Genomic DNA, 16,479 nt, shown 5'->3' on the forward strand with positions numbered 1-16,479 from the left:
GCAAGTTGGATTTCTGCTATCTCGACATTCAAATGATCATTCAAGTGCTTGATATACCAAGTCAACACGCGATCCTGCAATGCACTTACCAAGGTGGCCTTCTTAATGTTATCATCCATAACTCCGTGTGCTTCCCACACTGGTCTTACTACGAACCAAAATTGTTCTAGATCTTCACTCCCTACCCCTTTGAATATAGGAAACCTGATCACGCTCGCCATGCTAAACCACTGGTTTGGTGGAGGCGGTGCGGGCGAAGATGGAGGTGAAAGAGGTGACGTGAGTGGTGATGTTAGCAGAGATGATAGCTATGGAATGTTGCTTTATCAAACTAATTACACTCCTTGGAGAAGCCTAAGTTTTCTCTTCCTCGCCCTCTCACAGAGGCGAAATTAAAAGATTGTTTCCTAACCCTTTGATACCCTTGTAGGCCCTCCCGCTCTGCGTCGTTCCACTCATTAATGGATTCGCATCACCCGTTTTTCACATAGCATCATATTAATCCAGGTATTCAGGGATTTGATGTACCTACCTCGCGGTCCCTTGAGAAAATGTCTTTCTGCTTCGTTGTAGTTGACATTCATGTCTATCGCGAATTCAGTGATAACCCTCCTATTATCTGATCCAGTCAATGATCCACGACCCGTGCAATCTTATCTTTAGATGCCTCTAGCCTACATACCAACTTTGGAGTCCACAATATGGGTTGCTCAAGCTTGCACCTTCCCTGGATATCTGCTAGCCTTGCAATCCAATCATACAACTCTGAAGAGAAAGATATGAAGAAGATCTCGTGAATCTCTGTATATACGTAGCGATCCAGCCACCTCTTCTCAGATATCTATGGGGTTTTGTTTTCCTGTACCATGAACTCGTGAAGCTTCTGATCCAACCAATCTTCAATCTCTTTCTTCATAGGGTTCTAGTGTTCTAACATCAGAAATCCCTTAGGCAGATTCTAGTCTCGGAAACGGAACCATTTGTTGGCTTATTAGGGCCTGACCCAGGCTTAGAAGTGTTTTAGCCAAACAAATCCCGCACTACTAGCCATTTTGGCAACAATCCACGAGGCACGGACTGAAGTCTCACCCGTGGTAGTATGGGAGGGTGTTAGAACCAGGTTTCCCCACCCTAGGGATGTCTTAATGAGGTCTGGAGGGGTCGCAAACTACTCCACGCTCTCGCGTTGCTCTACGTAGCTATCTTGCCTTCGCATAGTGGGATACTTCTTAGATTCCTTATTATTATTGTGGTTATTATAGATTTGATCTAATTCTTAGGGTCTTAATCAAGAATTCAATAGTTATAACCAGCGTGCACAACCATAAATCTTAAAGATATACATAAAGCCATAACATAAGAACAAACATATCGATCTGCGATTAGATGCACAATAATTCAGGAACACTTATATTAATATTCTATTTCAGTACAATCCAATTCCACCTTGTGCACTCAGCTATAGGGGTCCGCACACACAGCTGCGGACTCTACAAGGCCTCCGTGCACATAGCTGCAGAGCCTACTCTAACTACTACCAACCACAACTCGGACTAACAGACTTAGAGCAATCTTGCCTTTACAAACCCATACGCTTTTTATATTAATCCCCCCATCCTCCCTTGTACCCTTAGAGCCTCGCTCTATTTATACATTCTCATGGTTTGCAGACCATGGGTAGGCCAACATATTCTATAGTAACTTTACATTATTTTCGAGTGGACAACCCTTTGAATTAACTCATTACAGTTCGCACTCCGCACACTTCGTGTAAATTTTACAATATCAGTGCCCAACATTGTGGGCTTTAAGCCCCAAAAACATTACACAGGGGATACATTTCCCAATAGTTAGCTCATAGCTCATCTTATCATCCTCAATTTGATGGGAAAAAATAGATAGTAAACAAATGTTTGGAAGGATATCTTCGTTGCTTTGTATCTGATAAACAGACACAATGGGTCAAATGGTTGCCTCTGGCTAAATGGTGGTATAACACTTCCTTCTATACTGCAACAAAAATGAATCTATTTATGTCACTTTATGGATATCATCCACCATCCATCACATCATATTTAAGATAAAATTCTAAGGTTCATGCAGTGGAAGATCACATCGAGCATCAACAACAAGCTCTCCAACTCTTAAAGGATAACCTCGCCTTGGCACCGAATAGAATGAAACAACAGGCAGATCAAGGTTGCAGGAAAATAAGTTTTGATGTAAGTGATTGGGTATGCCTACAGATACAACCATATAAACAAATGTCTTTTAAGCAAGATAAGAAGGATAATAAATTATCACCAAAGTATTATGGTTCGTACAAGGTGTTGCAAAAGATAGGTACTATGGCATACAAATTGGAGCTTCCTACAGCTTCCCATGTGCACCCAGTTTTCCATGTTTCATGCTTAAAGAAGGTTATAGGTGGTACGCTTCCAGCTCAAACAATATTGCCTGAACTTTATGAGGAAGGAAAAATCATATTGGAACCTGAAGTAGTCAAAGAAAGAAGAACTTGACAACTATGAAATCCATCAATTTCAATGTATCTGATCAAGTGGAAGAACTTACCCGTTGAAGATTCCACATGGGAGGATGAGAATTTTATACAGAACTATCCAAAACTACTCAAACATTGAGGACAACATTTTTTTGAAGGAGAGGGGAATGTTAGGTCCTTATAACATTAGTGATTCCCCCATTACTATTATCGTTATATCCCTTATTGTTATTAATGTGCCCCTATTGTCGCCATATTTTTGTTACTGTGCCCCATAGAATCCCTCTATTGTTATTTTTGTGCCTTTATAGTATTGTTAGGTTACCTTGGTTATATTTTAACCCCTTGTACTCCTATATATAGAAAGGAGGTTTTGTCATTTGAATCATCCAAGAATTGTTCATTTGTGTAATGTAAAGGAGGTTGCCCCCTCAAAGAGGCTGAATTCTAAGGCGTTGATCTATCTTTTTTATTTTTTTGTGAGCTGGTTTCATAACATCTTGGGATTGTCTAGTTTCTTTGCCTCACTCTGTCATACACATACATACCTTCTGGGAAAATCTTTGCTTCTTGGGCCAAGCTTGCTGAGGTTAAAATAATCAAGATCTATATGTGAAATTAATATCTTAAACATGATTGGTGACTCAACTAGGGACTTTCAGTACATTTATTTTCTTTTCCTATTGTATTTCATTTTTCATGGGAATTTTTTGTTTCCTTGATGTTTTATGGTGGCCATTAGTAATTTAAGAAGCTTTGTTTCAAAACCCAAGTCTCGAAACCTCTTAGATCTAGGTTTTTATTCTTTGTTTCATGCTAGCTTAAAGATGAATAGCTAAGTTCCTTAGTACACACACTATTCTCATCAACTTGAAACATCAACATTCTTCTACATCAATAACTTTATTTAGTTGAAAACTTCATAGCATCAAAACTCTTCTACATCAATAAATTTTTTAGTTGACATTTTTAAGGAGGTAAAAATGTTGGCTCTGTTAGGTCCCTATAATACTAGTGATTCCCCCATTACTATTGTCATTGTATACCTTATTGTTATTATTCTGCCCCTATTGTCCCCATATTGTTATTATTGTGCCCAATAGAAGCCCACTATTGTTATTGTTGTGCCCTTATATTATTATTGTTATGTTGGCTTTGATTATATTCTGACCCCTTAGACTCCTATATATAGAAAATAGTTTTTGTCATTTGTATGATCCAAGAATTGTTCATTTGTGTAATGTAAAGGAGGATTCCCCATTGAAAAGGCTGATTTCTAAGGCATTGATCTTTCTTTTCTATCTTCTTATGAGCTGTTTCATAACATTTGGTATCAGAGCTTTGGATTCTAGGGTTTTGTTGCTCCAAATAGGTCATCGTGGCATTATCGCTATAACTTTCTTTCTCAGATGTTTCAGAAGCTAAAAAAAACTCATTTGAGCTGAAATCGTTTTGAACCTCGAGTCCGAATTTCATATCTTGTCTCACTGTATTTTTGGAGATATGATCTCATGAAGTTAGGGTTTTCGCAAACTCCTGAATTACATTCCAAACAGGTGACCTTGCGAAAATCGTCATAACTTTGTCTCTCAACATCATATTGAAATTTCATAAGGATTTACAGAAATAGGACGGATTGTAGTTTTTTATGTATCCTTTTCAAATCTGAAAGTAGACACAGTGACACATGGCATGTGGTACATGTTATCTCTACTGAAAAATTATATAATCAAGTCATCTTGGGAGATTGTGCATCACTCTTTTTTGGAGAATCCAATTTTGATCGGATTGGTGGCATTGGAAAGAGGACTCAGAGGGATACCATAGGAATCAATTTTAGACCTTGGAAATATGCAATTACAAAGGTACAACATATTCAATATTGAGCTTCTACAATGTGAAAAAATGTGTGTAGTCTTTTTAAAATTTTACATAAGTTTGGGTTCAAAACTTAGTTTGAAGTTCAAAGGGCATAGTGAAGCATAATTATCATTAATTGATGCCCTCAAAAAATAAAATGGAAACAACTAGTAAGCAACCTGAAAGATCTAGCATGACTCATGAAGAATAGGAAGAAATGCAAAATGATATATCGAAATTACGAGACCAAGTGCAACAAATTTCACTCTCCCAAAACGTAACAAAAGCTAAGATTGATGGTTTAAAGAAAGGTGTCGAAGCTAAGATGAATGGAATGGAAGCTAATATGAATGGCATACAAGTTAAAATGGATGACGTGGAATCTAAGATGGATGGCATGGAAGCTAAAATGGATGGCATGGATGCTAAGATGGATGGTATAGATAAAAAGATGAAAGGCGACATGGAAGATTTGAAGATAGATTTGACTAACTTTCTACAAGAAATGCTTACTAATGTTGAAATGGTAGTAAAGGAAACTCATGATGAGAACAAAAGAAATTTTAATCATGATTTCATAGAATCTAACTTTGGATTGAAGACCCACCATGTTCCAAATATTGATATGAGGAAGTTTGATGGCAAGGATCACGTAACATGGATACTAGAGATGGAACAATATTGCAATCTCCATAACGTGAAAAACACATAAAAGGTACGCATTGAAACTCTATATTTGGAACCAAATAAGTTTGCATGGTATCAATGGATTTTCTCTCATAAACAAATTGTGGCTAGGCCAATTTTTACGAAAGAAATGATAGTACATTATGACGATACAAAAAGCAACACTTTTTTAGCCAATTGAGAAACCTCAAACAAAAGGTTTCAATGATGAAGCACATTGAGGACTTCAAAAACTTGAATATAAGGGTAAACGATATTCTAGAGGAGAATAGGATTGATGTGCTCATAGGGACTTTAAAGGATAACATCCAACATGAGGTTCTCCTATGGGAACCCAACTCATTGGAGAAAGCATTCAAGTTGGAAAGAAAAATGGAAAGAAAAATTATGGCAACAAGGAAAGCTACCACTCACAACTATAAGAATGGAAGTGTTTCTTCCTTTAGCCTCCCGCAACCTACAAGGATGACACCCCAACAATTGGAAGAAAAAATAACAAAAGGGCTTTGTTACAGTTGTGATAGAGAATACAATAAAGGTCATAAGTGTGCTGAGAAGAAATTGTTTTACATAGATTGGAAAGAGGAGGAAGAAAAGGAAAAAGAAACGTCAAAAGAAGAGGATATGCACCATTAAAAAAACTAGAGAAACAAGAAATGAATCCGATCATATCTTGTAATGCATTGGCCATAATTACCACTCCTCAAACTATCCAGATATAAGGACATATCAAGAAGAAAAAGGTAATAATGTTGATTTATTCGTGGAGTACCCATAAATTTATTCATTCTAAGATAGCCAAGGAATTGAATTGCTTCCTATATATAGCACCAGAGTGTCAAGTGATGGTTGCAAGTGGAGGAACCAGAAAATTGGTTTGGAAAGTGTCATAATATCAAGATATCCATGGGAGAATATGTATTGAATAGCCCAATTATTTCCATTCCAATGGTGGTGCTGATGTTGTATTAGGAGTCCAATGGCTACAATCCTCAGGTATAATAGCTTTAAATTTTCAAGAACTTTTCATGAAATTTTCTTCAAAAGGAAAGGAAGTTGAACTAAGAGGCATCGTAGGGAAACCAAGAAATATAATCACGTCTAATGGAATGAAAAACCTTCTAAATAAATAACAATGAGGAGTAATTGCACTATTATGTTCGCTAGAGGTTCCCACATTGAAATCATCTATTTCTCCAGATCTCCAAAAAGTCTTGGACAATCATTCCAAGGTATTTGAGACTCCCAAAGTTCTCCCACCTATTCATGATCATGATCATGTTATTAATTTGATTCCACAAAGTGTTCCTCCAAACCTCAAGCCTTACAAATATCCCTATACCCAAAAGAGTTAAATTGAAAGTATGGTTGCAGAAATGTAAGAGGTTGGTATAATTCAACCTAGTCAAAGTTCTTTCTCTGCTCCAGCAGTATTGGTCCACAAGAAGGATAGATCGTGGTGCATGTATCCAGATTATAGGGAGCTCAACAAGCTCACTATTAAAGATAAATTTCCCATTCTTGTCGTTGATGAACTATTGGATGAATTGCATGGATCAATTTACTTCACCAAGTTGGATCTTCGTTCAGGATGTCATTAAATCAGAATGAAGACTGAAGACATTCTGAAAACAACATTTAGACCTCATGAGGGTCATTATGAATTTTTAGTCATGCCTTTTGGCCTTACCAATGCACTTTCTACATTTGAAGGTTTGATGAATTCCATTTTCAAACCCTTTCTTACAAAATTTGTGTTAGTATTTTTCATGATATACCAATCAATAGAAAGTCTTGCAAGGATCATGTTCAACATGTTCAAAGGGTGCTCATACTGTTTGAGGAAAAACAATTATATGCAAAAAGTTCCAAATGTTTCTTGGGAGTACATGAGGTGGGATATCTGGGTCATATTGTATCTCATGGAGGTGTTAAGGTAGACCCTAGCAAAATTAAATCCATTAAGGAATGGAAAATCCCCATATCCATAAAGCATCTCTGAGGATTTCTTGGGTTGACAAGGTATTATCACAAGTTTGTTCAGAGTTATGGGAGAATAGTAGCACCTCTAACAACATTATTGAAGAAAGATGCATTTTTATGGACTCCAAAAGCAACAAAGGCCTTTGAATATCTTAAAGAGGAAATGTGCCAAGCACCAGCCTTAGCTAGGTCAAACTTCACAAAAACCATTATTGTGGAATGTGATGCCTCAGGAAATGGAATTGGTGTTGTTTTAATGCAAGAAAAAGGACCCATTGCTTTCAAAAGTCATCCAATCAAAGGAATTTATTTACACAAAGCTATTTATGAGAAGGAAATGTTGGAAATACTACATGCACTTAAGAAATGGCGACCCTACATAATAGGAAGACACTTCAAGGTAAAAACGGATCATGGTAGTCTTACATATATTTTAGAATAAAGATTATCTTTAGAAGAGGAGGAAAAATGCGTCCCAAATAAGTTGGGTTATGAATTTGAAATCATATACAAAAAGGGAAGAAAATTTTTTTGGTAGATGCACTCTCAAGAAAGGATGAGTATGTGGAAGCATTGCTTTGTGTCATTTCTATTATCCAACCAGATTGGATAAATGAAGAAAGTGATGAATGGAAGAATGACGAAGAAGTGTGGGCACTCATTCAAAAGATACAGCAAGATCCCAGTAAATCTGATACATTTAGCTAGAAAAATGGTTTGTTATGGTATAAAGATTGCTTATACCTATGTCAGAATTCCCAACTCAAACAAAATATTTGTATGGAATTGTACACCTATCCCTTAGGAGGGAACTTGGGATTTTTAAAAACTTACCACAGGGTTAAGAAGCAATTTTTTTGGGATGGCCTTAAATCTGATATTCAAAATTTTGCCGCGAAATGTTTGGTTTGCCAACAAAATAATGTTGAAATAGTTAATTCCCCTCATCTATTACAACCTTTATCCATTCCAAGTCAACGTTGGGAGAAGGTTTCAATGGATTTTATCACTGGTTTACCCAAGTCTGAAGGAAAGAGTATCATCATGGGCACAGTTTACAGACTTACCAAGTATGCACAATTTTGTGCATTATATTATCCATTTAAAGTCAGTACAATTTCTACTACATTTATGGAAACAATTCAAACGCTACATGAAAGCCCAAAGATTACTGTGAGAGACAAAGATCCCATTTTCACTGGAATTTTTTGGCAGAATTATTTTCTTGCCTTCATACTAAGTTAGCTCAAAGTTCATCTTATCATCCTCAATATGATGGGAAAATGAGATAGTAAACAAATGTTTGGAAGGATATCTTCATTTATTTTTATTGGATAAACAAACATAATGGGTCAAATAACACTTCCTTCCATACTGCAACCAAAATGACACCATTTATGGAACTTTATGGATATCACCCACCATCCATCACATCATATTTAAGAGAAAATTATAAGGTTCAAGCAGTGGAAGATCACATCGAGCATCAACAACAAGTTATCCAACTCTTAAAGGATAACCTAACTTTGGCACATAATAGAATGAAACAATAGGCAGATAAATATTGCAGTGAAAGAAGTTTTGATATAGCTAACTGTGTATTTCTATGGCTACAACCATATGAAGAAATGCCCCTCAAGCAAGCTAAGAAGTATAATAAATTATCACCAAAATATTATGGTCCATACAAGGTGTTGCAAAATATTAGGGCTCTGGCATACAAATTGGAGCTTCCTGCAGTTTCGCAAGTGCACTTAGCTTTCCATGTTTCATGCTTAAAGAAGGTTATTAGTGACAAGCTCCCAGTTCAAAAAATATTGCCAGAACTTGATGAGGAAGGAAAAATCATATTGGAACACGAAGAAGTCATAGAAACAAGAACTCGACAGCTACGAAATCAATCAATTTCAGAGTATCTATCAAGTGGAAGAACTTACCCATTGAGGATTCCACATAAGAGGATGAGAATTTTATACAGAAGCAACCAGAACTACTCAAGCATTGAGGACAATGCTTTTTTGAAGGATAGGGGCATGTTAGGTCCATGTAATACTAGTGATTCCCCCATTAATATTGTCATTGTAGCGCTTATTGTTATTGTTGTTCCCCTATTGTCCCCATATTGTTATTTTTGTGACATTATATTATTATTGTTATGTCGGATTTGATTATGTTGTGACCCCTTAGAATCCTATATATATAGAAATGAGGTTTTTTTCATTTTTATCATCCAAGAATTTTTTATTTGTGTAATGTAAAGGAGGTTGCCCCCTCAAAGAGGCTAATTTCTAAGGCGTTGATCTTTCTTTTGTATCTTTTAATGAGCTGGTTTCATAACATGGATCACATTAGATAAATGGAGAGAAAGATAACCAAATTCCTTTGTAAAGGAACACACATCTTTCCCATTATAGTGAACAAGGTTTCTTAATCCTTGATGTACCTAATTATCATTTGACTTAGTTTTTTTTTCTTATAATATTTAAATTACAATTTTTAATTTTCATAAATTATTTATTACATTTTTAATTTTCATAAATTATTAATAATTTATTACATTTTTAATTTATTTATTCTCGATGAGATTTAAATACTTTTACAATTTATTGTTTCTAAAAATTTTAAATAACATTTTATAGATATAATGTATAAAGCAATTGTAACCCTTTTTAGCCATAAGTATCTCATTTAAAATCGTAAAATATTCTTTTAAATAGTTAAAGAAAACTTTACCTTTCTTACTCACGAGAAATTATGATACAAATTGAGACTTCATAACTGTGCGCAAGCCAAACATAATTAAACCTTAAGATATGTATATTGGAAATATTTGTATTTTCCCTCTTTCAAGTTTGTAGTTCTTAATTTTATAAGACATTTAAACAATAGATCTTACCTTCATGGTAAATGATAGAAAATTATATATAGTTTTTTTACATGGAAAGGGATGGAATATTGTATATCGTTTTCAATAAATATATTAACAATAAATAAATAATAAGTAATAAGAACCGACATATTTATTTATTTTTTCTCTATAAATACTATTCTATTAAAAAAGTGAAAAAATATGTACAATGAGGTCAGAGCCTCAGAGGAGGCCGAGGCCATTCCTCAACCATAAACTCAGGGACAATACAGTTTAACCTGTCAACCTGATTTACAATGCAGACCTCAAAAATATGATTTCGGTCCCTGACATACTGACAAAAAATACCCGGACTACAGTTATCATACCCTTCAGTGATCTCAAAAACACAGTAGCACCTATCATAGCTGACTTTACAACAAAAATTGAAGTCTGAGTTGACTGAAATTACTATCTGAAGCATAAGACTAAAACAGACAAGAGAGTTTAGCTGTAAAACCGAAGACACAGAATCAAAAAGCATAGCATGTGCACCCAGTGGAAATTCAGTCCGCCTGACTTGGATCAGCTTGCATATCCTCCTTCGCCTGGCTTGGAGAGGCGACCCAAGTAACAAACCCATCGTCGTCCAGAAGCGGCGCTCCACCAGAATCAGTGACCAAATGCAAACAGCCAGTTGGGCGTTGAGATGGCTCGCAGACATTTTCATCATCCTTGGCTGGAGCTGGATGCTGAGGCACTTCCTGGGCAGGGGCGCCCTCATTCATGCGGTCGACATGAAACACCAGCCCAGTCATATCCCCAAGTAAAATGTTGTTCTCCTGAGAATTTGAGGAAGCCGGAGGGGTCGAGCTGAGCTGGTAGCTCTCCTCCTCAGAAACAAAAACTGTAAAATTCACTGTCACCGTCGGCCTGTTGAGCCGACTTTGGAAAACAAATCTGGATGTCTGGTAAGAGTTGTTTGGGATGAATCTCTCTTGGTCTGACAGCGGAGATAAGGGAGGGACCAAGGCCATTGGAGCAATTTGCTGGGGCTCAGATTGAGCGGGGCTAGCTCTGATACCAGACCGACCCCCCCGACGCGGAATACCTCGACTGCGAGGCATTGCAACAGAGCCAGAAAACCTGAACAATCGACTAAGACAGAGGAAACCCGAAGTGGCTAGAATGCTGCTGGTGTCCAGACAATTCCGGAGCCGACCCACTAAAACGACATGAAAAACCAGATAAGGGAACTGAGGCGGCATGGTTTCATATAGAGCAAAGGCATTTACTGCAGCAGAGGAATTTAGGCATTCCATGTTGATGAGCCGAATCAAGGACAGAGGAGCCATGCGCGCATTGAAGTTTAGCTTACTTCGAGACTGAGCAGGCTTTAATTCGCCTGCCTTAAACCTTAAACAAGCTTCGATGACGCGTACCCGGTTAATCTCCTGCCTGCCATCCGTCAGGCCAGGTGTCTGCGAGGTAGGCACGATCATTGATTGCGAATGTAAACACCCGCATCTGGGTGCGTATCCTTTATCTGAGATTTGTCCTGAGTGACAATTTCCTGTGTTTTGTCAATTTGGTCCCTGGAGGCTAAGGTAGCTATAGTGCCTTCATAGTGACCATCCTTAGCTTCCACTCCAAAGTTGGCAAGAAGATCAGCAAGCTTGTTTCCTTCCCTTCTGGTATGTTGGAATGTGATTGCTTGGTGCTGAGAAAGCCAGTGTTTTATTAGCTCAAGCCGCTGGGCCATTCTCCAACTATTGCTTACCTTGTGAATGGATGAACCGTGTTGAAGCTTTGTGATCATTCTGATTATGATCTGCGAATCTCCTTCTATAATGAGAGGAAAAAAATCCCTTTCATGTGCTAATTTGAGACCCCGCCATAATCCCTCCAATTCTGCTGAGTTGTTGGTGTCCCATCCTATCGTGCCCATGAAGATGCATTGAGGATTACCCTTATGATCTCTGAAAGCCCCTCCGTATCCTGCTTTCCCTGGATTTCCTTTAGAGGCTCCATCAAAGTTAAGCTTGAGCATATCTAAGGGCGGTGGAGTCCAAGTGCTTGCTTCCTGACTGTGCATACTGGGATTCTTTTTATTGATTGAATTTTGGTTTATCTGAAGCCCCCAATTGTCCCATATTGTTTTTTCCAAAGGTGTTGTGGGAAGATCTTCTGAGTGCCATTCTCTGATTGAAAGAGTCTCCATGATGTTCTGATGGAATTTGTTCCAGATTTTTTCTAGAGGCATAGTTTGATCTTTGAATATTCTTCTGTTACGCTCTTTCCATATATTCCACATAAGAAGGCCAGGTATAAGTTGCCACAAGGTGTTGAGGAGATTGCTTTGAAAAGGCTTTTGACTCCAGTCTCGTAAGGTGGCTTTGAGGTCTCCTTGCACTCTTCCCTCTCTTTGACAGCGGAAGGCAACCTTCTCCCATAGTTTCCTCCCTATTTGACAAGTTTGCATAAGATGAAGTGTTGTTTCCTCCTCTTGCCTGCACATGTGACATATAGAAGGTCCCGAGAAGCTTCTCTTCCTGAGATTATCCCACGTTAGAATTCTGTTGTGACAAAGAAGCCATAGAAATGTAGAAACTTTCGGCCAGTTGGAAGTGTGCCAAATTTTTTCCCATAAGTTGTCTTTGTTTATCTGCTCTTGTATGATGATGTTGTATGCTTCCTTTGTAGTGAAAATTCCTTTCTCTTCATAACCCCATCTTAAAATGTCCATTTCTTCTGAAACCATGATTTGCCTCTTTTGTAGTTCTGTATTGAGAAGATGCTGAGTTTGTGCCGAGCTATTTGGTAGAATTTGCATTTTTCCATTTCCTATATCCTTGAGCTGTAGCTGTGTTCCAAAATTGTTTGACTTTGGTTAATTCATTTATCTCCCACTCAGCGATTGGAAGGTCCTGGAGAATGTCACTTATCTTTGGAAGTTGCTGCCAGGAGTCCTCCCAAAAACGAGCTGTAGAGCCATTTTTGATTTCCCAAAAGCTATGATCTTGAATGAGATTTCTGTGTTGTATTGCTGAATTCCAGATAGCCGATCCCGTGCTTATCTCTGTCATGCGTATTATTTCTTCCATGGGGCAGTTGCTTGCATACTTGGCTGTCCAAAGGGAGGCCCATGGAGTATTAGGATGGGCAAGCCATCTCCACCAGATTTTTGCACCCATTGCCTTGTTGTTGTTCTCAGGATCTCTTAGACCAATACCTCCTGCTTTTTTAGGAAGACAAGCTTTATCCAATTTGATTAAAGCCCATTTACGATTTTGGCCAGAGCCTCCCCACAGAAAGTTGCGCTGGAGATTCTTGATTTCCTTGAGAACCCATTTGGGGGCAGCCAGGATGGAGAAAAGATAGAGGGGCATGGAGTGAAGGACTGCCTTGATAAGAACGATTCTGCTTGCCATATTCAGAGCCCGATTAGTCCAAAGGAATAATCTAGACTCTAGCTTTTCCACCAATTGCTTCCAGGAAGAATGTTTAAGGGCTAAGGCCATTAGAGGGGCACCAAGATACTTGGAGGGTAGGGAAGCACTGGTGAACCCCAGAATTCGAACTATAGCTCTCTGGGTGGGAACATGAGTATTGAAGAAAAAGATTTGGGATTTGACTCGATTGATGAGGGCTCCAGAAGCGTCAGAGAAAGTAGATAGAATGGATTTGAGGAGACTAGCTTCCTGCACCGAAGGATGGCCAAAAAGCATATTGTCGTCTACAAATTGCTAGTGGGAGTAGGCAGGAGAGTTGTTGAAAGAAAGACCTCTTAGTCAATTTTCAAGCCTAGCTATGGTTATGCTTCTACCCAAACGCTCATCCATAATTACAAAGAGAAAAGGAGACAAAGGGTCTCCTTGCCTGATCCCTCTGGAGGGACGGAAAGTAGCTGAAGGAATGCCATTAATTAAAACAGAGAAGAAAGCTGAAGATAAAAGGTTGTAAATCCATCTGACCCATGAGTGTGCAAAGCCAAAGGCAAGAAGAATTTTTTGAATATATACCCAACTGAGACTATCAAAAGCTTTAGATAGATCTAGCTTAAGCAACATACCTGGCTTCTTGGTTTGCTTTAAGGAGTGGATTATCTCATGAGTTAAGATTATCTCGTCCATTATTTGTCGACCTTCTACATAGCCTGATTTCTCGGGCGAGATAATGAGAGGGAGAAGCGGCTTTAATCTCGTTGCTATTACTTTTGAAGTAATTTTGTAGATGATATTACACAGAGCAATAGGTCGGTATTTGTCGGGGGTATTGGAATCTTCCCCCTTTGGAATTAAGGCTATGAAGGTGGCATTTAAGCCTGGATACATCCATCTGAGAGCTCTGGATTCCTCCACGACCTGCCAGACCTCATTTTTTATCAAATCCCAGAATTTATGGAAAAAAATCGATGTAAAGCCGTCCGGACCTGGCGCTTTCCCCTCCTTCATTTGTTGAACTGCCTCTTCAACTTCCTGTAAGCTAATAGGCTTTATGAGAAGACTATTATGTTCCTCTGTTATTATTTTGGGTATATTCTTTAGAAGTTTGTTGATAGCCGGCATTCTGTTGATGTTGGGTTCCTGATGAGCTTTCTTGAAATAGTTGAGAAATTCCCCTTCAATGCCATCATGGGTTTCAATTTTCTCCCCCTGTTCATTTTTAATGTGAGTGATACAATTTATCATTCGGCGCTGCACAGTAGTTTTATGAAAAAAATTTGTGTTCTTTTCACCATTTTTTAGCCATCTGATTCTTGATTTCTGCCTCCATAATGTTTCCTCCTGTTTGTCCCTTTCTAGAATTTTTGATTCTACGGCTTGCTCCTGTTTGGTTAGTTCCTCCGTTCGCCCATCAGTGATAATGGTTTGCTGGATTTTCTTCATCTCTGCGTTGAGCATGGCTTGGGCTTTGAAGATGTTTCCAAACGTATTGTGATTCCATTTTTTGATAGCCCCTTTTAGATACTTGAGTTTTTGTTGGAATCTAGACATACTAGTCCCTTCAGACGGAATGAAATTAATCCAGGTTGATCTGACTAGTTCTTCAAATTCCGGGTGAGAAAACCAAAATTCTTCAAACCGAAAGGGGCATTTGAGATTGTTGCCCGGCCTATTCCATTGGAGCTCGATAGGCCAGTGATCTGATCCAGAGAAAGGGAGAATAGAGGCTGTGAATTCCCCTCCTATGTGAGTTGCATTATCTGAGATGAGGAATCTGTCAAGACGTGAGGCGATCTGCTGTAGACCTTCCCTTCTATTAGTCCAGGTGAAGAGGCCGTTGCTTGTGGGAATATCTATCAACCAGTTGTTATTAATGAAGTTTTTTAGAAGATTTCCATCACTATTTGCTTTACTTCTACCTCCTTGTTTTTCCTCCATGCTGGCTGTCATATTGTAGTCGCCTCCAGAGATCCATAGTGGGAATGGCCTATCTTTATTGAGTTCTGACAATGAATTCAGGATTTGAGCTTTTTGGGCTGTATCCTGAGGAAAATATACATTAGTTAACAGTCCATGAGTATTAGTACCTGAGAGGTGGAAAGTTGCCTGGATGAAACTTTTATTAGCTTGCATATTGTTGAGTTGGATGGCCCGGGCATCCCAAAGGATTGCCAGACCTCCCGAAGCTCCCTGAGCATCAACAGCTGCCACTTGCCCACCTGGCCAAGCTTTCGCTGCTATTTTTTCCAAAATTGTTGAGCTGCATTTCGTCTCCTGCAAAAAGAGAATACTTGGTTTTTCTTGCATCAACATATTTTTTAATAATCTACCTTTCCGCGGGCCATTGAGCCCTCTGATATTCCATGATATCAACTTCATTGAGAGGGGTGGGGGTTTGCATTAAAATACTTGGTCAGTTTGGCATACCTCCCTGACTCCACTAGTATCTCTCCGATCTTGATAGTTCTTTCCAGTGTAGTTTTTCTTCCTCTCTTCTTATTGTCCTTGGTGATAAATTTACCATCCCATGGACTTCCTATTTGGACTCCTAGAGAGTATTTCTTCTGTGCTCTGTTCAGAACTTCTACTAGGTTATCCACTTGCCGTTCTGGTATTTTTTCGAAATTCCCTGTCTTGCATGCTAGTTCCAAACCCAGTATGTCCAGCTCCCCTATGTCTAATGGTTCCGTATCTTCTTCCATGTTTTGTGGTGCTTGAGAGGTATCCTCTCGTTCCTGAGAGGATTTTTTATTTGGCTGTGAGTATTCAACGTCCATTCCTTGAGATTACCCTGGCAGGGGTTTGGCTAGAGAAATCAAGTTTACTTGCTCTTGGGTTTTCTTTCCTGCTTGTCCTGATGACTCGGCTGGTTGTTCTTGATAGGCCTCTTTGTTTTTCGCCCTTTCCTTCTCCGGATCTTGCTCATCATCCTTGTCCAGGGCTTCAAACCTATTGCTCGTTGTGGGCATTGCCTTATTAACAGGATTTGTCTTGGGATTACCTGTTGCTTTCTTGTTTCCCCTCCTTCGATTTGTTACTTTGGTGAATCCATCTGTTGTTTGATTGTCAGGACTATCTTGGGAAGAGGGTTTCTTGTTTTGAGGACAGTCTCTGTAGAGATGCCCTATTTCATGGCATTTTCTGCATCTAAA

The 16,479-nt window shown here is 38.6% G+C and overlaps 1 protein-coding gene across 1 annotated transcript; it reads right to left on the reverse strand.

Moving 5' to 3' along the window:
- Positions 1-12,694: 12,694 nt before the first annotated feature.
- On the reverse strand, positions 12,695-16,104 carry LOC149202545 (uncharacterized). Its single transcript, XM_089401622.1, has 4 exons — positions 15,755-16,104; positions 14,702-15,587; positions 13,904-14,536; positions 12,695-13,582 (listed from the first exon to the last, which is right to left on the reverse strand). The coding sequence occupies exons 1-4, from the start codon at positions 16,102-16,104 to the stop codon at positions 12,695-12,697; spliced, it is 2,757 nt and encodes a 918-aa protein (XP_089257748.1).
- Between the last annotated feature and the right edge of the window lie 375 nt (positions 16,105-16,479).

Source organism: Pinus tabuliformis, chromosome 2_1, assembly GCF_031772625.1.
Source record: "Pinus tabuliformis cultivar Carrire ecotype Pingquan chromosome 2_1, CPIR1, whole genome shotgun sequence".
Lineage (NCBI taxonomy): Eukaryota > Viridiplantae > Streptophyta > Pinopsida > Pinales > Pinaceae > Pinus > Pinus tabuliformis.